Source organism: Podarcis gaigeae, assembly GCF_964106915.1.
Source record: "Podarcis gaigeae genome assembly, chromosome: 13".
NCBI classification, from domain to species: Eukaryota; Metazoa; Chordata; class Lepidosauria; order Squamata; family Lacertidae; genus Podarcis; species Podarcis gaigeae.
In genome coordinates, this window is record NC_139689.1 from 11,308,025 (window position 1) to 11,332,426 (window position 24,402).

Below are 24,402 nucleotides of genomic sequence, written 5' to 3' on the forward strand. Positions count from 1 at the left end.
CGGAAAAGGAAAACCAGAGCGTCACAGGACGAGGGAGGGAGGGAGAGGAAGGACAGGGAGCGCGAGAGCAATAGACATGGCGGCTGTTGAGTGAGCTAGAGTGTCCCCTGGAGAACCTCCAGGCCGGGGCTGGGGTTTAGGGGGGCTTCAGAGCCATGTCCTACGCCTATCTCTTCAAATACGTCATCATCGGGGACACCGGTATGGGCGGGGAAAATGAGGGAGTTTCAGCCTCGGGTCGGGGGAGGGGACTGTGGGGGCGGGGATATTATTATTTAAGGCAAATAATGTGCACTTTGGTCACCATGTAAATACATATACACACATATATATAGAGAGATGTCACTATATAGAGTGTGCGACCTTACAACAACCCTGTGAGGAAGGACACCGTTGATCCCATTTTGCAGATATTGACCATCTGACACTGGAAAAGGACCACTTCCTTGCTCTGGGTTCCCCAACACAAGGCTACAAATCCTGTGCACATTTGTTTTGTTTGTGACATTATTTATAGCCCCCCCTATTTTTGCCACTGCTCACCCAAGAACGCTTGACGTTTACTAAAATCACACTAGAATTAAAAGGACAGAACAAAGCACAGTTTAACTAGCAAAACACAACATCTACTTGGGAGTAAGCACCACTGAACTCTGTTTACTTCTGAGTAAACATGCATAGAATTGGGCTGTCAGTGTGGGAGCCACGGAAAGGCTTGGATAGGTCTGCCTTACATTTTTGTTTTTGTTTTTATTCCTCCTCCCTGTACTTCTTAATCGCAGGGATCTTGGACCCAGCTGATGATGCACAGGTATAAAATTGCTGCTGTAAAAAAATCACTGTCTAATAAACACATATAACCCATGATGACAGGTTACTACAGTTCAGAAGCATTGTTGCATTATGTTGCAATAATAGTATAGTAATAGTAACAACAGCAGGTTTCCAAACCCTGTTAAAAGTTGGAGGTGGACAGGACATGGCAAAAGGAAGCATTTTCAGTTTGTTTCTTTTACAAAGAGATACAGTACAGTCATACCTTGGGTTGCGAACGTGACTGTAATCTGGGAGGAAACCTGGGAAGTGGACGCAAATAGGGAGTTGCAGAGGCAAGGTGTCACGAACAAAAGGCCTCCCTCAACTGATGCCTTGTCTCCACTGGCTCTCTTCAGTATTATAATGTAGATCTTTGAGTAGGCTGAACAGCAGTAATATTATCAATTATATACAGTAATCTTAATGCCCAGTCCCACCCTCACCAACCATCTACAAGGTTTGGGCAAGATGGTCTAAGCTCAGAAGCCAAGATCCTGCAAAGTCCCCGCAGACCAACCATACAATTTCTTACATATAATCTTACAAGTCTCTCAAACACTGAGACTCCATAAGTGGTTTAGTCATGCTGGCCACAAGACCCAGAAAGCTGTCTGAGGACAAACGCCAGTTCCTTCAGCCTGAAACAAGACGAGTGCCACACCCTATAGCCAAGTTTGACTCGACTTAACGGTCCAGGGCTCCTTTACTTTTACCTTTTTACCTGCCAGTATAGAACAGAGAGATGGTGAGATTCAATTGTGCTGTTGATCAAAGCAGTGGAAGATGGGAGTGGTTTCACATCTGCTAACCAAATTGTGGAAGTGAAATAAAGGGTCTCTTTTTCTCTACAAGACAGTATGAGTTATTGCCTACAAAGCCTTAAAGGGATGGGGAGCTTGGGACACTGCAGGTGTTGCCGGACCACAACTCCCATCGTCCCTGAATATTGTCCTTGCTTTTTTCTGGGGCTGATGGGAGATGGAGTCCAGCAATATCTGGAGGCTCATGGGTTCTCCAACTCTGCCTTAAATGGTCCTTCACATTGTTGTTGTTTAGTCGTGTCCGACTCTTCGTAACCCCATGGACCAGAGCATGCCAGGCACTCCTGTCTTCCACTGCCTCCCGCAGTTTGGTCAAACTCATGCTGGTAGCTTCGTGAACACTGTTCAGCCATCTCGTCCTCTGTCGTCCCCTTCTCCTTGTGCCCTCAATCTTTCCCAACATCAGGGTCTTTTCCAGGGAATCTTCTCTTCTCATGAGGTGGCCAAAGTATTGGAGCCTCAGCTTCACGATCTGTCCTTCCAGTGAGCACTCAGGGCTGATTTCCTTAAGAATGGATAGGTTTGATCTTCTTGCCGTCCATGGGACTCTCAAGAGTCTCCTCCAGCACCATAATTCAAAAGCATCAATTCTTCGGCGATCAGCCTTCTTTATGGTCCAGCTCTCACTTCCAGAGGTCCTTCACATTAGTGAAGAGCAAAGACATTCTTGTTTAGCCTTGCATACTTGCCTTTTCTTCCTGAATTATGGATCATGTTGTTTCTGGGCAGTGTTACAAAATTACAAATATAAAACAAATGGAAAAAAATAGCAAAACATACATTTAAAAACAACATTGATAAAGCCAGTGTAAGAGCCACATAAAAGGGAGCATGATGGCTGTATAAAGGAGGAACTACTGTATATATGGTGAATAAATAAAGTCTCAAGAGAAAGTGTGGAAATTCTCCCAGTATGTTTGCAGAGGCTTCCATGTAACTTGTACAACTCACAGGCAGCAAGGTCGGTCCATAGGGCAAAGAAGGCCCCGCCCCACCAACCAATTCGAAATGCTGATTTTGACCTACAAAGTTTCAGGATCTCAATACCTTAAGAACCACCTCTCCCCATATGAACCGACTCAGACCCTCTGCTTGTCATCCAAAGCCCTTCTCTATGTCCCCACTCCCCGAGAGGTTCAGAGGATGGCAACATGAAAATGAGTCTTTTCTCTGGTGGAATGCTCTCCCCAGAGAGGCTCGCCCAGCGCCATCATTACATGACATTAGATGCCAGGTGAAAACAGTCCTCTTTACTCAGGCCTTTGGCCGTTAAACAATCTATGGCCTGTTGAATGAGGGGGGGGGCTGTTATTACAATTGTTTGATGATTATGCGGTGTCTTATGTTTTTTTATTATTACGCCGCGTAAATTAAGTTCCTAATGTATACTGCCCTGGAATCTTTGGATAAAGGACAGTATATAAATTTAATCAATAAATAAAATTAAAACAAAAATAAACATCAGTTGGCCATCTGCCGGCCTCCACCACGGGCAGCACTGCCTGTGGGCTTCCTCCTTGTTGCAGGTGTTGCCTTTGTAGAACTCAGCTGGGAGCAAAGCTAGACTTAGGTGTCTCTGTTCGGCACTGGCATTTGTGGGCCTTTCTCCTTCCATCCTACGGGTCTCAATGGGCACCAGCGACCACTGATCAAAGGGTTTGTTTGTTTGTTTGTTTTTGTACAACAGCTTCTGAATTTATTTTCTATTTTTTTTCTCCAAAGGTGTTGGAAAATCCTGCCTCTTGTTACAGTTCACAGATAAGCGGTTCACAGCTGTCCATGACTTGACCATAGGTGAGTCCCCAATGGGCCTTGGGGTATTATTTAAGCAGGGTTCCAGAGGAGGGGGTGTTGTTGCATGTATTTGGACTGGAGGAACAAAGCTGGGGGGGACACAATGCCCTACAGCTGGGCGGTAGGGAGAGAACAGGGGAGCACAGAGGCTCTTTTTCAGCATGTACAGAAATGCAGTCCATAACAACAGCATCATCTATCTCTCTCTCTCTCTCTCTCTCTCTCTCTCTCTCTCGTGTGTGTGTGTGTTCTTCTTCTTCTTTGGCAATCACTCGTGACCGAGTAAGATTGTCTTCCATGAACACGGTCTTAACAGTGAGTCCGTAAGTGACTGTGGAGGCCAATTCTGGATCCACACATCCTTCCACAGTGGGGACATAGGTTTCCAGACAGGAGTTAATCACAGTGAGGGTTTGCCAAGCGTGCCTTCCTCTTAGCACGTTTCTCCCTTTCATCCTGAGTTCAAGCGTCTTCAAAGCCCACAACACCTTTGGTAAAGGCTGTTCTCCAACTGGAGCACTCGCAGGCCAGTGTTTCCCAGTTGTCTTTGTTTATACTACATTTTTAAAAAAGATTTGCCTTGAGAGAGTCTTTAAACCTCTTTTGTTGACCACCAGCATTACGCTTTCCATTTTTAAGTTTGGAATAGAGTAGTTGCTTTGGGAGACGATAATCAGCCATCCTCACAACATGGCCAGTCCAACGAAGTTGATGTTGAAGAATTATTGCTTCAACACTGGTAATATTTGCATCTTCCAATACACTTTGTTCGCCTGTCTTCCCAAGTGATGTGTAAAAATTTTCGGAGACAACATTAATGGAATCTTTCGAGGAGTTGGAGATGGCATTTAAAAGTGGTCCATATTTTAGAAGCATACAGTAAGGTCTCTTTGTGTGCATGTGTGCATGTGTGTGTGTGTATGTGTATATATGTAAGTAAGTATGTACATACACGGGACGCAGGTGGCGCTGTGGGTTAAAGCCTCAGCGCCTAGGACTTGCCGATCGAAAGGTCGGCGGTTCGAATCCCTGCGGCGGGGTGCGCTCCCGTTGCTCGGTCCCAGCGCCTGCCAACCTAGCAGTTCGAAAGCACCTCCGGGTGCAAGTAGATAAATAGGGACCGCTTACCAGCGGGAAGGTAAACGGCGTTTCCGTGTGCGTCTCTGGCTCGCCAGAGCAGCGATGTCACGCTGGCCACGTGACCCGGAAGTGTCTCCGGACAGCGCTGGCCCCTGGCCTCTTGAGTGAGATGGGCGCACAACCCCAGAGTCTGTCAAGACTGGCCCGTACGGGCAGGGGTACCTTTACCTTTACCTTTTTATGTACATACACAGAGCCACATAGGCAAAAAGGGTCTCCACTCTCCAGGAGCCTGCAATTTAAAATAAAAGAGTGACACAGAGAGATGATGGGGAAAGCCTGGAGGAATGAATGTGATTAAGACCAAAGACACATGCTTAGCAGTTTGGATAGCAGGTGGGAATCAGGAGGAAGAAGATAACCCATGAGGATAAAGGGGGATTTGAGCAGGTGCAGAGGAAGGGGGTTTGGTGGGGGCAGGCTGCCCCAGGTGTCACCACTGAGGGGGTGATAAAATGCCTGGCGGCACTCACTGCAGGGCCTACAGTGCGCCCGAACCACACGCCTCTTCTGGGAGTGACACAGTGGCTTGGGCGCCTGCAGGCTCCGTGCTACCCCAAACGGTCCGCCTGCCACCTCCCCCTCAGCTGTAGGGCAGCTGAGTGGGAGGAGGCAGACAGATTTCTCAGAGACCCCATGGAATGTCCTGCCCTGGCTGGCCCCGCCCCTTGGCGCAGGGCATGCACCGCCCCAGCTGCCTGATTGGCTTGCTCTGCTGCTGGATTTGAGGGCAACGGGAAGGAGAGAAAAGATGCCACATATGCGTCCAAGCCAGGAGTTTCATGTCTAAGGACCAGTGAGGGAGAATGGGTCGCTTATAGGAGCAGAAGACCTTTGGTTGGCTGAGGGTGGCAGAACTGGAAGGAGTTGCGGGGGGTCACAGGCCGGGTTACAATGAGAAACATGGGTTGAATTATATGGTGGGTTGGGGTTGTGGAGAGTTCCTCCTCTCTGAGCTTTCTCCTGTTCTTCCATTTCTCCACCAGGTGTAGAGTTTGGTGCACGGATGGTCACCATTGACAACAAAAAGATCAAGCTGCAAATTTGGGACACGGTGAGCTCCCCTTGAAGCCTTGACCCTTTGCAAATGCGAAGGAACGATCTTGGGGACTGGAGTGCCAAAACAGAGCAAGGGCATTTTAGCTTCACAGGGATCATTTTGTTTTGGTTGGTTGTCTAGCCCCATCTTGGGCATCTGCTCCCAGCCAGTGTTCCAACCTGTTTTGTTTTGTTTTTATTAAGTGTTGACAGGCAGGAAATTATTCCTCCAGCCCTGTTTAACCAACTGCTCCAGGGCTGCAGAGTTGGAAGAAAGAAAGAAACAAATTAGGAGAATAGAGAGGCTGGAATTTCAGGAGGAGTGGGTTGTGGGTCCAAATTTTGGAAAGTGGAGGGGGGAGGGGGATTGAGGGCTAAGGAGGCCAGGGCATGTTTACACCATACATTTAAAGCACTCTTACATCAGTTTAACAGTCATGGCCGCCCACTGCTCCAAGAATCCTGGGGAATGTAGTTTGTTAAGGGTGCTGCTACAACAACTACAGTGGTACCTCGGGTTAAGTACTTAATTTGTTCCGGAGGTCCGTTCTTAACCTGAAACTGTTCTTAACCTGAAGCACCACTTTAGCTAATGGGGCCTCCGGCTGCCGCCGGAGCCCGATTTCTGTTCTTATCCTGAAGCAAAGTTCTTAACCTGAAGCACTATTTCTGGGTTAGCGGAGTGTGTAACCTGAAGCGTATGTAACCCGAAGCATATGTAACCCGAGGTACTACTGTACAATTCTACAATTCCCAGAGTTCCTTGGAAAGATGGAAAGATAGACTGCTTTCTGAGGGGAATAAGGGTTTCCTTACAATTCTCAGCACTCTTAACAAACTATAATTCTCAGGGATCTTCAGAGGAAGCCATGATTGTTAAAGTGGTATATTTCTTTAAATGTATGGTACAGATATGCCCTAAAACAGTTAGGATGCCTCTATTCGCTTCATGGAGTTAAAATGCCCAGGGTTTCCTGGGAGGAGGGATGGAAAGAGGGTGAGTGCTATAGGTGTGGGCATGCTTAGCTAGTAGTTTAGACAGCTCCTTTTTTGTGTTTCCTGATTGGTTCTCTCCCACTCCAAAGGCTGGCCAGGAATCCTTCCGCTCCATCACTCGCTCCTACTACAGAGGGGCCGCCGGAGCTCTGTTGGTGTATGACATCACCAGGTGAGGACAAGGCTCTCAATGGCTACTAGCCATGACAGCTATGCTCTGCCTCCACGGCTGGAGTAATTCTGGAAATTACCCAGAAGAGGAGGGTGCTCTTGTTCTCAAATCCCGCCTGTGGGTTTCCCACAGGGATTTCGTTGGCCACTGTGTGAACAGGATGCTGGACTAGATGGGCCATTGGCCTGATCCAGCAGGCTCTTCTTATGACGTCAGACCATGGGTCTTAGGGTCCGCATGGCTGAGAATGTGCTGCACGCAGTTTAACTTGGGGGAGGGGACAGGGTCTCTATGTTCCGCGCACTGCTGGCCCAGATAAGTGGTAGAACTTTAGGCTCCCATTCTGCCTACTGCACACCCTGACCTACATTTCTTGCTCTGTGCAGACGGGAAAGCTTCAACCATTTGTACACCTGGCTAGAAGACGCGCGGCAGCATTCCAGCTCCCACATGGTGGTCATGCTCATCGGCAATAAGAGGTATCCGGTCATCTTCTGCTTCCCAACTCACTTGTTCCCCCACACCCACCAGCCAAGGACTCGGGGTAGATCATGGGTGGGCAAACTAAGGCCCGGGGGCCGGATGCAGCCAAATCGCCTTCTCAATCTGGCCTGCAGATGGTCCGGGAATCAGCGTGTTTTTACATGAGTAGAATGTATCCTTTTATTTAAAATGCCTCTCTGGGTTATTTGTGGGGCCTGCCTGGTGTTTTTACATGAATAGAATGTGTCCTTTTATTTAAAATGCATCTCTGAGTTATTTGTGGGGCATAGGAATTCGTTCATTTATTCCCTCCAAAATATAGTCTGGCCCCCCACAAGGTCTGAGGGATAGTGGACCGGCCCCCTGCTGAAAAAGTTTGCTGACCCCTGGGGTAGATAATAGTGAATTGGGATGTTTGTATATTATTTTATGTGTAAATCACCTTGAGGTGGTGGTTTAGCTGATTAGTAAATTAAGTGGAATAAATAAGAACAAGAATATATGTGTATTTGTTTCTGTATATGTTTGCACTGTATTGTGAAATCGCTTCAAGGTGCTTCGTAGGGAGTGATTCATAAATTAAGTTATTATTATTAATTAATCTTTCTTGCCTCTCTCATCCCTCAGTGACTTGGAGAATCGGCGAGCTGTACGGAAGGAAGAAGGTGAGGCTTTTGCCCGGGAACACGGCATGGTTTTCATGGAGACCTCTGCAAAGACAGCATCCAACGTAGAAGAGGTGAAGAAAGTCCTGGGTGCTTGCCTACCCCCCTACCCCCCACCCCTGCCAGTCCGTGTTTTCTTTTGGGCCAGGAAAAGCATTCACATAACTTATTCTGCTTACCGCATGCAGGAGAACATATACTGCTTATATTTCTTATACTGAATCAGACCACTTGCCCATCAAGCTCAGTATTGTCTACACCGGTGGTTTTCAACCAGTGTGCCGTAGCACACTAGGGTGCCTTGAACGATGATCAGGGGTGCTGTGGACAACACTGGCCTCTGTCCCTCTTTCCTTCCTTCCCTCCTCTGATGCCCTCTCACGTCTCTGCCTCCCAAAGGCTTGCAGAGCTGTTTGTTGCAGCAGCTCTGGCTACAAGCTCAACAGGCAAATGGTGCTGCTGGGGCTGGCCAGGGGGTGCTGGTTGCCAGGAGTGAAGGCTGCCTCGGAGTAAGCAAGCAAGTGGGCGAAGGAGCCCAGCTAGCCAGTCCACCAGCCCTTGCTGTTGGGAATGGAGACTAGTGAGAGGCTGGGCAAGCAAGTACTGTGCTGGCCTTTCTTGTGCTTGCTATGTGCAAGGCCTGCCTGGGAGGGGAGCCTTTCTGCCATGCAGGTTTGGCAGTACCTGCTGCTGACCCTGCCGCCTGCCAAGGTAAAGTGCTGGCCTCACATTCACATTCTGTTGGGACACTAAGGCTGGGCTTATTCTCTTCCCAGGCCCCTGTGGGGCAGTGTGAGGAGGCACCTCTCCTTGGATGGGGGCAGATCAGAGACCGGGGGCAGTGGCAGCGGCTGCCCAGAGGACTCCTAAGGAGAGGGGAGAGGAGAGGAAGCTGAGGGAACACTCCACAACGGTGTTTGAAAAAGGGCGAGGGGCTGCCAGCTCTGCAGGCAAGGGGTGACATAACTGGCTCCTGAGTCCCACAGGGGAGCCGCAGAAAGAATGTAATTGGCCAAGGGAGCCATGGACTCAAAAAGGTTGAAAACCTCTGGCCTGCACGGACTGAAGGTGGCTTTCCAGAACTTCCAACAGAGTTCTCTCCCAGTGCTCCCCAGAAATGCTGGGAATTGACCTTGTGTATGCAAGACACATGTTCTGTCACTGAGCTACAGATGGGAAGGTCTGAAGGTCTGAAAGCCTGCTCCTTGGAAGTCCTGCACTCCCCTGGCTTCTGAGGTTTTGACAATCCCCATCCATACAATTTCATGCCCATCTTAGCTGTCATGAGGACCAGAAACTTTGAATGGAAACAGAAGTCCCCATTTAGACTTGTATGACTGGTATTGGAAGCGTACAGAGGTTCCTGGATTCTCCCAGGTCCATTTAACTCTGCAGTTTTCCAATTAGGTTGGGGGGGGAATGTAGCTGATGGGGGGGGCTGCTAGCCTCCTTACCACACCATATCTAGATGGTTATTTGTGGAATATGGTTGGGAGGGGGTGCGGAGAGGTGGGGGAAGAATCCAGCTCTCATACAGTTTAGAAAAGCTTCTTTGCCTGATTGCTTGAAGGTAATTCAGGTGACACATGAAGTAACTGTTTACAAGCCCAATCATGTATTATACAGACAATAAGGGCTCAGACAAGAGGGGATTTGCTGGTGCTCAGGTCCATCTTCCTGCCATGGCTAGCTGGCAGCTATCTGTGATACCCAACAGCTGCTGGAGAGTTCATCCTGTACAGCCTTCATTAGAATGGTTTGCCTGCATATATTTTGGCCTGTATCGTTCCCTCTGGTGGGGACTGAGCAAGCTTAAAGTAAAGGTAAAGGTAAAGGTACCCCTGCCCTTACGGGCCAGTCTTGACAGACTCTGGGGTTGTGCGCCCATCTCACTTAAGAGGCCAGGGGCCAGCGCTGTCCGGAGACACTTCCGGGTCACGTGGCCAGCGTCACATCGCTGCTCTGGCGAGCCAGAGCCACACACGGAAACGCCGTTTACCTTCCCGCTGGTAAGCGGTCCCTATTTATCTACTTGCACCCGGAGGTGCTTTCGAACTGCTAGGTTGGCAGGCGCTGGGACCGAGCAGCGGGAGCGCACCCCGCCGCAGGGATTCGAACCGCCGACCTTTCGATCGGCAAGTCCTAGGCGCTGAGGCTTTAACCCACAGCGCCACCCTGAGCAAGCTTAGCAGGGACAGAATGCTGACTGTGGATTTGGAGGAGGAAAACAGAAAAACGGGATGGGTAGACAGCATGGAACGCAGTGCCCTGGAAGAGGGAAAATATCCCCCCCCCCCTTTGTACTAGTGCCAGACCCATTTCTGTGTCCCATGTTGATGTGCAGGATAGGAACTTGTCTTTATTGCTGTATTATTTTACCCATCTTGCTTGTTTCTTAAAAAACTTTCCCTCTTCTATCTACTCCTTCCAGGCCTTTCTCCACACAGCTAAAGCCATCTATAAAAAGATCCAGCAAGGCCATTTTGATGTTAACAACGAGGCAAGTCAGACCTAGCCGCCTCCCTTGATGGCCCATCAAACCTATAGCTCAAAATTTTGTGATGCGGCTGGGGTGGGGATTGGCTAAGGGGTATGTGTGTCAGTACAAGTACTTCTCAGATTTGTAAAGTGATTTGTATTAAATTTTAACGCAATAAAACTTGATTTTGTATATTAAGATATTAGCAAACATAGGTAAAAAGTAAAGGTAAAGGACCTCTGGACGGTTAGGTCCAGTCAAAGGCGACTATGTGGTGCGCCGCTCATCTCACTTTTCAGGCCGAGGGAGCCGGTGTTTGTACACAGACAGCTTTCCGGGTCATGGGGCCAGCATGACTAAACCGCTTCTGGCACAATGGAACACAGTGATGGAAGTCAGAGCGCAGAAACACTATTTACCTTCTTTCCCACCAGAGCGGAACCTATTTATCTACTTGCACTGGTATGCTTTTGAACTGCTAGGTTGACAGAAGCTGGGACAGAGCAACAGGAGCTCACCCTGTCGTGCAGATTTGAACTGCCAACCTTCCAATCAGCAAGCCCAGGAGACTCAGTGGTTTAGACCACAGTGCCACCCACGTCCCTAGTGAACATCGAGAGCTGCCTTATACCAGCTCAGACGATAGTCACATTGGACTGTAGTGATAAACCATTGCTTAATGCTACATGAACAAGCCTAGCCTCCTTCTCATGCTCTCCCGTCGTCGACCTTTCACATGGTTAGAAGATCGAGAAAGTGAAAGCTTCCCAGCTTAAATGTAATTTGTTGCTTAAACGCAAACCAAGATCATGGTTCGAACATGAACTATGGTTTTTTCGTTTTTGTTTGTTAAAACACCTACATCAAACCATGTGCTGGTTGAAACAAAACATAGGGTAAAATCATGTTCCTCAGCTGAGACAAACAAAAAACTGTGTTTAAAAGAAGGTAAATGCTTCCAGATTCCTCCTGCTCACGCAGAGAAGGAGAGCAGGGAATGTACCGGCTGGAAGGAGGCAAAGCTCATTCACGCAGCACTAAACCAAGGTTTAGATTAGAGGATTATACAAATTAATGGAGGCTATTGATGGCTCCTAGCCATGGTGGCTATGTTCTATCTCCACAGATGGAGGCAGCAATGCTGGAAAACTACAGAAACCCATTTTCACACTTTTGAAAGACTCGGTTGAAGGAGTCTCTTGGAGGAAACAGCCGCTGCCTAGAGAAAGGGTAGTCAATGCTGTGCCCTCCAGATATTGCTGGTCCACAACTCCTATCAACATCTGGAGGGAACAAGATTGGCTACTCCTGGCCTAGAGGGACCGCCTCTTTCTGTGGCTTGCCAAAATGGACTTGGGTGGTCACAAATGGTATAACGAAAGCGGTCAAAGCTGTCCTGGCTTTCCTTCGGATTATTGTTAACTAAGCCCTTTTATTTCTCCACCTGCAGGGAAACGGCATCAGGATCGGCCCCCAGGAACCCACAGGAAGATCCTCCGCCGGCCACGGTCATCAGGCCTCTGGAGACCGGTCAGGTTGCTGCTGAATTTCCCCTGAAGTCCATCCAGGCTCTTCCGTGTTATGCTCTCTTTCTCTCTTTCGGTTTCAGGCACCACACTGGGGGCAGGAATCCTTCAAGCTCACCTTCCCTTGACCTTGTTACAGCCTATCTCTGCCCTAGAGTTGATTTTGGCTGGTGGCTGTTGGGGTGCTAGTAGTAACTCTTCCAAAAGCCTCCCATTTGAGGACCTCTCTTCACTCCCTCGTAGGCGAATGGTGCTTCCAGGTTCCCTCCTCCACCAATCTGTGCCTTTCCTCCAGCAGTTTCCTCTTCTAATGTTGGAGCTTTCCATTGCCCACACTTTGGGTTCACAGATGCCTTGGCAGAGGAGCTGGGGAGAGTGTAATCCAGGCCAGTCTAACCAATGTTAGATTTTAAGCTCTACTGCACTGTTGTTTCAGCTTTGTATTAAATATTTCCATGTTTGACATTATTCTCTGACATGTCTTCTTCTTTGTCTTCTTTGGTGATTACTCCTGGCCAAGTAAAATTGTCTTCCATGAACACGGTCTTAACAGTGAGTCTGTAAGTGACTATGGAGGCCAGTTCTGGATCCACACGTCGTTCCACAATGGGGACATAGGTTTCCGGGCAGGAGTTGATCATGGTGAGGTTTTGCCAAGCATGCCTCCTCTTAGCGCATTTCTCCCTTGCGTCCTGAATTTGTGCTTCTTCAAAGTCCATGGTAAGGCCTGTTCTCCAACTGGAGCGCTGGTAGGCCAGTGTTTCCCAGTTTTCCGTGCTTATACTGCATTTTTTAAGGTTTGCCTTGAGAGCGACTTTAAACCTCTTTTGTTGTTTGTATTTTGTTGTTTGTATTTTGTTGTTTGTATTTTGCTTTCTGTTCTTAAGCTGGGAATAGAGTAGTTGTTTTGGAAGACAATAATCAGGCATCCAGACCACATGACCAGTCCAATGAAATTGATGATATCTCTGGCATGTATTTATATACTGGGAGAAGGAAGGAAAAAATGATATATTGAATGGACTTGACTGTTTTGCATCCTGCCATGGCAGCTCCATAACAGAAGCTACCAACAAGCATCAAAACCACTTGCTTTGAGCTCAGTGACATCCTCTTTGCGGGCAAGAGATAGTATCTCTGGCTATTGGAGTAAAGAAAGGAATCTACTTTGTGCCTAGGCAGAGATCTTTAGAATATACATACAATGTATACATTTCTGGATTGTAAAATCCTCAAAGCAGTTTACAAAGAGAATAAGACAAAAGCACTGCAGTAAAAACAGTTTAGAACAACTATGTAAAACTTCTCTCAAAATCAGCAATGCACTTAAACCACATTATAAAAGACATTAATGTTCCACATGTCTGTGTAGGTTTCAGAGGGATTATCCCAGCTGATGGGAACCTCAGGTGGGGAGAATGCTGTTTACACCCAGGTCCTGCTTGTGAGCGCCCCATGGGCACCTGTTTGGCCTTTGTGAGAACAGGGTGCTGGACTAGAGGGGGCTTTGGCCTGATCCAGTAGGACTTACGTTCATCCGGCTGCTGATCCTTTTAAACTTGAGATGCGAGGAACTGAATGTGGCAACCTACTAAATGCAAGGCATGTGCTCTTCCACTGAGTTATAGTGGGGTGAGGATGCATACATGCCATATATTTGAAGCACACATACTGGGGGGGGGGGGGGGATAATGCAAGCTGTAGCTTAAGGGTCCTGGGAATTACAGATCTGTGAGGGGTAAACTTCGGCTGATCCCCGAAGAATTGATGCTTTTGAATTCTGGTGCTGGAGGAGACTCTTGAGAGTCCCATAGACTGCAAGAAGATCAAACGTATCCATTCTGAAGGAAATCAGCCCTGAGTGCTCACTGGAAGGACAGATCATGAAGCTGAGGCTCCAGTATTTTGGCCACCTCATGAGAGAAAAAAAAGACTCCCTGGAAAAGACTCTGATGTTGGGAAAGATGGAGGGCACAAGGAGAAGGGGACGACAGAGGACGAGATGGCTGAACAGTGTTCACGAAGCTACAAACATGAGTCTGACCAAACTGTGGGAGGCAATGGAAGATAGGAGTGCCTGGCGTGCTCTGGTCCATGGGGTCACGAAGAGTCGGACACGACTAAACAACAAACAAAACGAGGGGTAAACTACAGTCCCCACAATTCATGGTGGAGTGTGTGTGTGTGCTTGAAATGGAAGTTGTATATACAACCATTGCCTGTTCTGCAATTTAATAAACTGAAAGGGGAGATCTGTGGGTGATGCAGGGGTAGTCCTTTCTTTGATGGAAGAGTGATGTATTTCAAAGGGGTGGGAGTTATACATTCTGCAGAATGTCAAAAACACATCCAGAGGTGCTCCTGCAAGGGCATTTGTTTAGGATCAAGATTAAGATTGTGGATCCTAAGGGTCCATCCCAGCTCTACAATTTTTATGTATGCTTCGCTAGACGTAAGCCACATTGAGCACGTTAGGATTTATTTCTGATAAACCCCCGAAAGAGTACTCAATAAAAAAAGCTCAACAACTTAACAACTTGTGTCCTCTGGACCGTCACTTTTTGAAATATGGCAACCCTAATGGTCCATCATCTTGGAAAAAGATGATCTGGGTATGTTTAGTCTGGATAAAGGGATGCTGAGAGGATATATGATAGCCGTCTTCAATATCTCAAGGCCATGAATGAATCACGGAGCCTGCAAGTCAAATCCCACTTCCTTGAGACGAAGTACGAAATACCATATGGTTTCACTACTTGAGGGCAAAGTCAGATTTACTAGCTTTTATTATCATACGGATCAGCATCCTCATATGGAGCAAGAGACGGAAAATGGACCAGACAGGTGTGAAATCTGTTCCATGTCCCAAATTGCTCAGGCTCAGTTTTCCTCCTCTGTGAAATGGGAAACTAACCACAGTGGCATGCCTTGCAGGACTGTTATAAAGGGCAAACAAATAAAGAGCAAAAGCGTATGCATATATAACAAGCAAGGTGGCTTTTGCATTGGAGCCACATATCTGCCCCCCCCCCACGCCTCTCCATCCCTCCCAAGATGGCTTCCCCATATAGGTGCCTAACGCATTGCCCGTCTGCCGGGGCGCGGGCCGCGGCAAGATGATATTGCCACCTCTCCACAGGCCCCCATGGTTTAAAAACAACAGCCCTTCAACAATACTGTATATCACTTTTATTTGTATTGGTGGCACGGAATAAATCAGGCGACTTCCTTAGACAGCCTCTCCACGAGCTGGAGGCCCGCTTCCCCCGCTCCCGCTTCCCTTCTCCCCCTCCCCCGCCCCACTCCGGAGAGAGAGAGAGAGAGAGGCTGACTTCCTGGAAGGTTCTCTCAACCTAACCTGCTGCCTGGCCCCGCCCCCAGGCCTCCCGGGTCCTTCGGCGGCGGCCGTAGCCTGGCGGAGGAGCGGTGGGCGTGGCTTGGAGGGCCCCCGAGAGAAGTTAAGTTGCACCGTCCATGCTCGGCTGCCTTGTTCTCTCTTCTCTCTCCTTAGGAGAGGGGAGGGGGGCGGGAGAAGTGGCTCCTTAGAGGGTGAGTCCGCGTGGGGGGAGGGGACCAGGCCCTCAGGTAAGAGGTGCTATTATATTTTTTCAAATATAAAAAGGCCTTTTCCTATTTCTCTTCACAAACCCACACGAGCGCGGGGGGGGGGAGGGAGAGGGAGGATTATTATTATGGGATGGCCCTCCTCACGATGCAGGCCCGATGCGGGGACGTTCCCCTCCCCCTCCCTCCCTCACCGCCGCCGCCGCTCTCCTACGGCGAGTGAGAGGGACCATTTCTGAAAGGAGGGGGAGGGCCCTTCGCTTTCCGCCCTCCGGGGTTCGCTTAATGGGAAAGGTGGGAGGGAGAAGCCAAACCCAGCTTTTGCAGAGGGGGAAGGAAGAAAAGGCTGCCTGGGTGTATTTCCTCCCTCCACCCCCCCCCAAAAAAAATCCATGTCGCATTCTCTCTTGTGCATTTCTCTCCCCCCCCCCGTCCCTGTCGGCTCTTTTATTTTGTGTGTGTTTTCATCGCCATCCGGTTTCTTAGTAAAGGTTGGGAAGGAAGGATTGCACCCCTGCTAAAGCCCTTGCACACACAGGCCGCCTCGGAGGAGGAGAGGAAAAGGAGGTGGATTGATCTTGGATGAAAAGAAGGGAGCTGGATTTGGGGAGAAAAAGGAGGAGGCCGAGATCTGGGTGGTGGGTGGATGTTGCATCCAGGAAGGGGAATTTCGGTGGACGTTTGTCGAGAGCAACCTGTGCGCAGAGGGGATGGCTCTCCTGCACTGCATGGACCTTTTGCTCGTGTGGGTCGTTCCGTGCAGAAGTTGTGATGGGGTGGGAAGAGGGCATGCAGACACAGTCCTACGAGGAAGTGAGTCCCGTGTTGCCACATGGAGTTTGGCACGGAGTGGGTTCCCTGATGTACTGCCAAACAGCAGCAGTCTTCAACATTGTCAGCTCCAGACGCACCTGGAACCTGAGTGTGCATTTGGGGAACGGTTTCGTACACGCTTTTATTGTATATTTGTAGGGCTGCCCATCTTGGAGCAGGCTGTAACTTGGTAGTTCAGATGTTTTAGAGCTTGCACGTGGGAAAGGCTTTAAATGCAGATGTGTCGGGTTTTGAAATCAGTGAGTGGCCAGGTGAGAAAGTGGATCTACAAGTGCTTGTCAGCTTCCTAGCCATTTGTGTGCGAGAGGGACTTGTCAATGGATGTGTTCTCGCAGACAGAAATTTCAGCCTTCCACATGGCATCTTTTTTTCATTTCTACACATCTGCGTCTGGGAATGGCTTTCATATGTTTTATCACAAAAGTATAGGAGGAAACCAGTGCAGATGTCTCCTCTGTTCTCTGGTGATACTGACAAGGTCAGAGGAGAGTCTAGTCAGTTTCCACGTATGCTAGGAAGAATTTGCCCGTTCACTCCTTTCCCTTGTTGCTTCAATGTTTATGCACAATTGTTGATGCAAAGGCTTTTTTCCTAACAGTTTCTTTGGAGAGTGGAAGTGGGGATGGTGAAAGAAACAGCAGAGGGGTGGGCTGGAATGATACCTGGGCTAGAAAGATTTGCATGCAGCTCATTTTTTTATCGCCATTTTTCTCAGACATATAGATGGTCTTAGGGTGGGACATGTGAAAGTGTGTTTTATTGTGTTGTTTGGACCAGTGATTGGGAAGGAAGAGGTGTGATCTGTAGTTCACAGATTGTTTAGGAAAATATTCTGATTTATTGAGAGTTAAACCACAATCCTGAGACATGGGTGTGGAGATTTTCTGCAGTGTTCATCAGATGTTTTAGTCTCTTGCCCCATGCAGACTTGGAAACATTTTCAAGGTTCCTGAGAATCAACATTTGATTTGTTAGGCACACAAGTAGCTGAATACCAGATATATTTCTAGTCTTGTTGATCTATGTTTCTTTCTCTTTCCCCCTCCTCTTTAGAAGTCGGCTGCAAACCTACGCTATTTACTTGGAAGTAAATTCTGTTGGAATCAATGGGATTTACTCTCGGGTAAGTGTAGCTTACAATAGGGGTGGAAGAAAATGTATGTTGGGGAAAGGGCAACTAGGAAGGCTTCAAGCCTTTGCATGTGTTGGAGGGTTGAGCTAATATTGATCAGCCCACATTGTCAAAGATGGTTTGTGGAGGGAAAAGGAAGGAGTGGAACTGAACAATGATTTCAGCTGAGAATGGCCTTTTCAGTTTCAAGAATTCTAATACTGGTAACTGATTTCAGTGCAATCTTGTATGTGATTTGTCAAAAGCAAGTCCCAATTGGAGTGGGACTTAGTCCCAACTAAGTGGGTATAAGATTACATCCATATTTAACTTATTCCCATAATATCTATGAATGCATATTTGATCGTTTAATGCCAGTGCTTTATCTTTTGACTTCCACTCTCATATTCTGAGAGTTAGTATGGATAAAAAAATGGTGAAAGGATGCATCCCTTTGCCCTGCCCCCAGTCTTACTGCATATGGAGAAATAAGGATTATAATCTGCTCTAGTTGTTACGGAGCCGGGGAGTGGTTGTTGTTATGGAACAATTAACATGAGATGTCTGGGTGGGTGGAATATATTATACTGTCTAAAGGTGTGCATAAGCTGGGATGAGGAAAATGTACACTTGGCATTCATGTACTTTTTAGTTTGGGGGAAGGGGAGAATTTTTTTTTTATAGGCAGTACTAGAGACCCATCAGAGGTCAGTCAGTCCTGGGCATCCTACTATACACATTTTCTCCCTCAGCTAGCTTTTGGTCTGAATATTTTCAGCATTTAATGTTTTGAAAACCTCGCTTTCTCTCTGTAGCCAAGGGCTGGTAATGGTGCTTCTGCTCTTTGAGATGGGTTGGTCTGTGGATGGCATTGGCTTCAACGTAACGGAGAAGCCAAAGAAGGTTGCAACAATTGGGCAGGTATCTGCCATGGGTGGTGTAGGGCAGGGATGGGGAACCTGTGCCCCTTCCCAATTGTTGCAAGGCTGCAACTCCCATCTTCCCTGATTCCACTGGCCATGCTAATGGGAATTTTAGTCTGACAACATATTGAGGGCCACATGTTGCCCCCAACCCCCTTAAAATTATTATTTATTGGACTTATTAGTCTTTTTAAAAAAACTTAATTTAAGTTCAAAGCTAATTGCAATATAATGGAAAGCAAAAATTAAAATAATATAAAGCTAAAAATAAACTAAAAGTCAAAAATTTTGAGATACATAAAAAGCAGTCTTCACAAATCCCGCCCACTGAAAGAGGCTACATTGTCAAAAAGTTAAAGACCAAAAGCTTGTTTAAAAAAAGAAGAAGTTTTCCCCTGGTGCCTAGAAGTAGCTAGTGATGGTGCCTAGCATGCCACCCTGGCCACAGCATTCCTTAAATGGGGAGCCACCGCTGAAATGGCCTGGTCTTGTGTTTCCACCATCCAGATGTTCCTCCGAGAGGGCCCACTGAGAAGGAGCTCAGATGAGGAACACAGGGTCTGGTTTGGTTCGTAAGGGGAGAGGAGGCGAGCTTTAGCCCATCATTGATCAGAGTTGTCATTTGGTCTTCTCCACGTGCCCTAATAGTCCCTGATAATTTATTTCCCACAGCTGTTTGGCAAACTGGGGAGCCAGCTGGGCTTTTGTAGGCAAGCAAGGGCATCAAGTTCCTGGGACATTTACCCACTGCAAAAGCTGACTGCGACTTCAGATAGGTCAGCAGGAAATCCCCAAAGCCTCCAGAGACACCAACCAGGATTCATCAGGCTTTGAGTGAGGACTATCCTAATATGTCTTCCACAAAGATGTGCTGTTTTGAGCTCCCATGACCTTAAACCAGGGGTGCTAGACTACAGCTCAGATCAGTCCCAGCCAGTACAGCCAATGGTCAGGGATGACGAGGGATTTGGACCAGCATCTGGCGGTCCAATGGTTCCCCAGTCCTGGTTTGCGGATGGCAAGTTCCATCCAAGACTGGCTTCATGTTTGGTGGACCTCCCAGTACGTTTCCAAGCACAATTCAAAGTGTTGGTACTGACCTATAAAGCCCTAAATGTCCTTGGACCTGTATAACTGAAGGAGCATCTTCACCCCCATTGTTCAGCCCAGACCCTGAGGTCCAGCTCCAAGGGCTTTCTGGTGCGGTTCACTCACTGTGAGAAGTGAACTTACAGGGAACCAAGCAGAGGGCCTTCTGAGCAATGTGAAATGCCCTCACATCAGATGTCAAGGAAATAAATAACTATATAACTTGTAGAAGACACCTGAAGACAGCCCTGTATCAGGAAGTTCTTAATGTTTAGTGTTTTGTTATGTTTTTATATGTGTTGGAAGCCTCCCAGAGTGGCTGGGGCAACCCAGCCAGATGGGTGGAGTATAAATAATAATTACATTATTATTGTTATTATTTGGATGAAATGTTCTAGCTGGGCACACCACCTCCTTGCTGTTGTGGCCGCTGCTCTTTTTGCTTGTCCTCTTCTCTTGCGCCCAGTCCAGACCAACTGTCTAGAAGGAGAGTGCAAGGCAAGAGGGAGAAGGATGCTTAATCTCTGCAATATGGTCACTATTTGTCTGCTTGGAGAGGTAAAGTAACTGGGCATTTAAAGCAATGAAGGACAGGGGTTCTGGAAGCTGGCTGACAGGTTGTTTTGGATGCCGAAAGTCCCAGGTTCAGTACCCAGCATCTCCAGGGAGAGGCCCCTTTCAGAAACCCTGGAGGATTGCTACTGGTCATTGTGGATAGTATGACACTAGATGGATCTAGTGGTCTGACTCTCTGTAACACAGCTTCCCATGTTTCTATTGGCCCAGTGTGAAGCTCCCCGAGTTCCCATTGTGCATATCTCTGCAGAGACAGTGCAGATGGAGCCATGGACACAGCTGGTTGTGGAGTGTTAGCTGTGTGCACACTGTCAGTTTCCATGCTTTCCTGAAAGGCTGCTGCTCTTGGAGTCTGAAAAGAGGAAGGGGTTCATTTGTCGTATTCCCATTGTGACGTGTTCGCTGCATTGCCGCTCCTTTGGGAGAAAGGGCAGGATATAAATGCAATAAATAAGTGTTGAACAAGGTGACTGGCATGTGACAAAGTTGCTCCTCCCTTGGGGGCAGGGGGCTGGAATAGGTGGTCTGCCTCATCCTTCCCTAACTCAGCAGGAACATCTTGCTTCCTTGGTTTGCTGGAAGGAAAGCGAGCTGTGTTAATACGGGCTTGCAAATAAGCCACTTGCCTGGCCTACCTAGTGTCAGTTTGCATAAATGCAAAGTGGGATCAGAGGATAAAAGGAGCCCCAATCTGTCATTTCTGTGAAGAACTTGTGAGGGGGTTTGCTCCTGTACTAATTGTAGACAGGGTCACTGATGAGCTATTTTGTGCTGTTCCCTGATAGGTAGCAGGTAGTTTTGCAGGAGGGTCGCTAGCTTTCTCTCTCTCTTCACAGTGATCCGTCAGCAAGGTAGTTCTTGGGAGCGCAGTGCAGTAAACTCCATCACCTTGTGATCAACATACTTAGAATAAAGTATTTTACATGGGTAAAGTAGGTGTCATTTTGTGTCACACTGCTGGCAGGAAATCTGCAGAATTGGCCTTCAGATATAAAGTTACCCACCCACCAACACATATATACTTTTTCTTGACTTAAATATGTATTAACACAAGCATTATATGTCCAAATAGATAGCCAAACAAGCTTTGCATTTGTAAGACACATGGTTAAGCATCGAAAGGGCAGTAAATAGTGGATGATGGGTGCTTTATTTTCCTAGCCTTGTGTAAGTGTAAGTCTCTTGGCAACTACAAGGGCTCACGGGATCCACTTTCATTGTCCATCTGTTCATCCTTGCACCGCAGGAATATCGCTTAAAAGTACATGAACTTCTGCACATACCAAGGATTTTGCCAAAACAAAGTTAATGCCAACAGTAATTTCTGAGGAGAAAATTTGGGTGCATGGCAAAATCTCTGGACTTAAGTTTTCTGCACATTTGGTAAACTGCCAAGTCCCCCCCCCCCCCGGAGCCCTCTGCATATAGGTACCTTAGCTCGCCGGGGTAGGTCTCATATAATGGCTGCTTGAAGGAAATATGCTGGCTCACGGCAGCCCCTTCATACTAATATTAGCGGCATCAGTCTTTGCTAAATAGCCTAAAATGGGAAGCAGCGATTTAAAATGTTGGTGGAGAGAGAATGGGGAACACAATTGCCTTCAAAATGCTAGAGTAATTTTTAAAGTGGGGTTTTGTTCTCTTGCATACGTGTGTGAGTAGAGCTGTTGATGTCTTTCATTGTTTGTCCCCTTTTCTTCTCCAAAGCAGGGGAAAGAAATGAGGCCAGTCCCAGTCTTCCTCTTTAGATTCAGGGGCAAAGATGCTGATGTAGCAATATAGAGCAAATTGAGGTGGGGGGAGGCGACTTGCGTCAATGTTTGCTGGTGGTAGGAATGAAAGGAATAAGCTGAAGTTTTTAAAACGGAGAAGAAAGTGAATGAGGGGCAACTGTGTGTTGCATTCTGAGCTGTGATCCGACTTCAGAGCCGTTTCCCTTCCTCTTAGAGAAGTGATACACTTCCTGTGTGGGATTGTAGCCTGGCATAACTACCACACCTGGTTTTGCAGAATTTCACACGGGATTAGAATCCTAGTTTGCATCCTCCGTTCAGCAGGCATGCCTTGTAACCCAAGGATTGTTTTCAAGGTCATCCAATTCCTCCCTCCCCCCCCCATCCTCTCTCTTTGAGATTAAGATGGAATGAAACACACCCACTCCCCTCACTTCCGTTGCCTGCTCTCTTTATCCCACTGCACAGAGTTGACTCGGAAAGTTGATGAAAATGGATTAGGAAATGGTTCACGTCCTGCATGTTCCTGGTCTGCATGCAAGCACTGGACCCATCGGAATCTAGAATTAATCTGCATCTTCTATCCTGCTTCAGTGAAGTTGCAGTGGTTTCAGGCCACATTCTGAAGGATTTGTGTCCCGTGACCTGGTGATAGCCAAGTGTCAAAGGAAGCTGAGCTTTGAACTGGATTTGGCTAATCACCAAGTGAGTTCAAACCGCTGGACCATCAAGGCTGCTCAGTGTCTGCTGGCAGTGGCCAGTCAGATGCCTCCGGGAGGTTCAGGAGCAGGGCATGATGGGAATATCCATCCCCTCCTGCTAATCCTCAGCATCTGGTGATCAGAGCTTTTGAAACATTGACGTTTTAATGGCTATTGTGGCTAGTAGGCCAGATTCCAGAAGACAAGTTGTGTTTTAGTCTGTCACAAGGCAGACAGCTCTCTATCTCTCCTTAAGGGGAACGGGCCTAATCCAGTTGACACTAGGCACCTTTTGAGTTCATTGATTTAAGTGGGGGAAAACTAATAACAACTCTATATGCAGTCTCATGCCGGAATAAGCCACTTTCTCCCCAATCAGAGAGAGGTGCATTTTAAAGTGCTTTAACTTTAGACGGTCTTACCTGGTGGCGCTGGTAATGCATATTATCGCTGTTCACAAGTTACATTTTCATCACAGATTTAACCAGAACGTGTCCAGGTAGTGAGGGAGAAAACACGAACACATGCCTTTCCCAGATCCTTTGACTTATGCGACTCTGTGACTAAAAGTGAATTTATCCCACAGGTATCTTTCTAGCTGTGTTCCTCTAGTGCAGCCAAGTCCAACTCCTTAGAGGCTGCAATGTACTCCCAGCATAAAACAACTGGCAGTGATCTACCCATCTTTCTTTTTTTATTTTGAGGGGGTGGTATGCAAGGCAACAAGCAGGGGGGTGGCTCCAAACATATTTATTTAGTAAGATTTGTGTACCACTTAATTAAAAAAACCCTCATAAGTGGTTTACACAAAACGTTATAAAATGCTTGTTTGTTTATTTATATTTTCAATTTATTTTCCCACCAAAAATAAATAAATAAAACTTTACAGATTTTGATGTAGACCATTATCCGTTGACTTTCCATCCCTGCCTTGCTTTCCATATTTACCCTTAAATGCTGCAGATTTCATGTATAACATCCAATACATCCATTTTAACCTGTTTATCTTAATAATTGATGCCGGTGCTCATATTTCAAATCGTGCTCGGGTTATAAAATGCTTGCTTAAAATAGGCAGAATAAAATTACAAATATAGATAAAATCAACAGATTTTGAAAACAAATGTACATAATAAAATTTACACGTCTGGGTGAGCTTACCTAACAAAAAAAAAAACAAAACCCTGGTGTGAACAGGCATCAAAAATACTACAGATAACTCACATTTTAGGCTTATTTAACTTACTAGATTGCAGCTTTGAGCAGGGGGAGGAAATAAGTAAATGTCTGTTTATTTATTAATACCCATGCATGCATGTATTGTATCTAGTAAGGCTTAGGGAAGGTGGTACTAGGGCTCTGGTAGCATCCCAGAGTCTTCAAAGGCAGAGTAAGCCAGCCGGGGAAGGAGGCGTGAGGGCTGTGGCAGGGTCCTAGAGTCCTCCTTTCCACAGCCAGGCAAGCTCTTACAGGACTTTGGGAAGAGGAATTAAGGGCTCTAGGACCCTGCGGGAGACCTTGCACCTCCTTCAAGGCGGGAAGGATCTGGGATGTTGCCTGAGCCCTTGCACCACCTTCCCAAAGTTGAGTAGGTTGGGGCCCAAGGGTATCTGGTGGGCCACAGATTGGCCACCCCAATATAGAACACCATTAGATCGTCCAGAGCATTGTGTCGCTACTATAACTGTAATCCTGACAATATCCCTGCAAGGTAGGCCAGTTGTGTTTGCCCCTTGCGAAAGTTGCTAGGCTAAGAGATCAGCTGAAAGCTGTTGGATGAGTTTGTTGCTGAGATGAGACTTGAATCATGGGACTTCCTGACTCCTTATTATTGCTGCTCTGAACTTGAAATGGAAATCCTGCATTTTCCTGGGCTGTAAGCCTCATGGTATTAACCACAGGGTGGTTAAAGCAAAGCTTGAATGTAACTTCCAGCTGACT

General features: G+C 47.2%; 2 protein-coding genes across 5 annotated transcripts in view; both read left to right on the forward strand.

Moving 5' to 3' along the window:
• The first annotated feature begins 32 nt into the window (after positions 1 to 32).
• On the forward strand, positions 33 to 12,398 carry RAB2B (RAB2B, member RAS oncogene family). The gene is made up of 8 exons (XM_083707178.1): positions 33 to 201; positions 3,360 to 3,431; positions 5,558 to 5,625; positions 6,695 to 6,777; positions 7,164 to 7,256; positions 7,888 to 7,999; positions 10,357 to 10,425; positions 11,855 to 12,398. The coding sequence occupies exons 1-8, from the start codon at positions 156 to 158 to the stop codon at positions 11,948 to 11,950; spliced, it is 639 nt and encodes a 212-aa protein (XP_083563304.1). The 5' UTR covers positions 33 to 155; the 3' UTR covers positions 11,951 to 12,398.
• A 2,928-nt stretch (positions 12,399 to 15,326) lies between these two features.
• CHD8 (chromodomain helicase DNA binding protein 8) overlaps positions 15,327 to 24,402 on the forward strand; it is a 65,096-nt gene continuing 56,020 nt past the window's right edge. For 2 of the 4 annotated variants that reach the window (XM_083706482.1, XM_083706485.1), the window contains exon 1: positions 15,327 to 15,479. The gene's annotated coding sequence lies outside the window, so the exon portion shown is untranslated. Of the gene's footprint in view, positions 15,516 to 17,381; positions 17,452 to 24,402 lie in introns of all 4 variants that reach the window. The other 2 variants (XM_083706483.1, XM_083706484.1) reach the window with 2 other exon arrangements.

What these genes read in the sequence shown, in the direction of transcription:
- RAB2B (XM_083707178.1), top strand. Translation starts at nt 156, where the DNA reads ATGTCCTACGCCTATCTCTTCAAATACGTCATCATCGGGGACACCG. An exon ending in AGCTGCAAATTTGGGACACG is followed by an intron (nt 5,626 to 6,694) that starts GTGAGCTCCCCT and finishes CCCACTCCAAAG; the next exon opens with GCTGGCCAGGAATCCTTCCG. An exon ending in ATGCTCATCGGCAATAAGAG is followed by an intron (nt 7,257 to 7,887) that starts GTATCCGGTCAT and finishes CTCATCCCTCAG; the next exon opens with TGACTTGGAGAATCGGCGAG.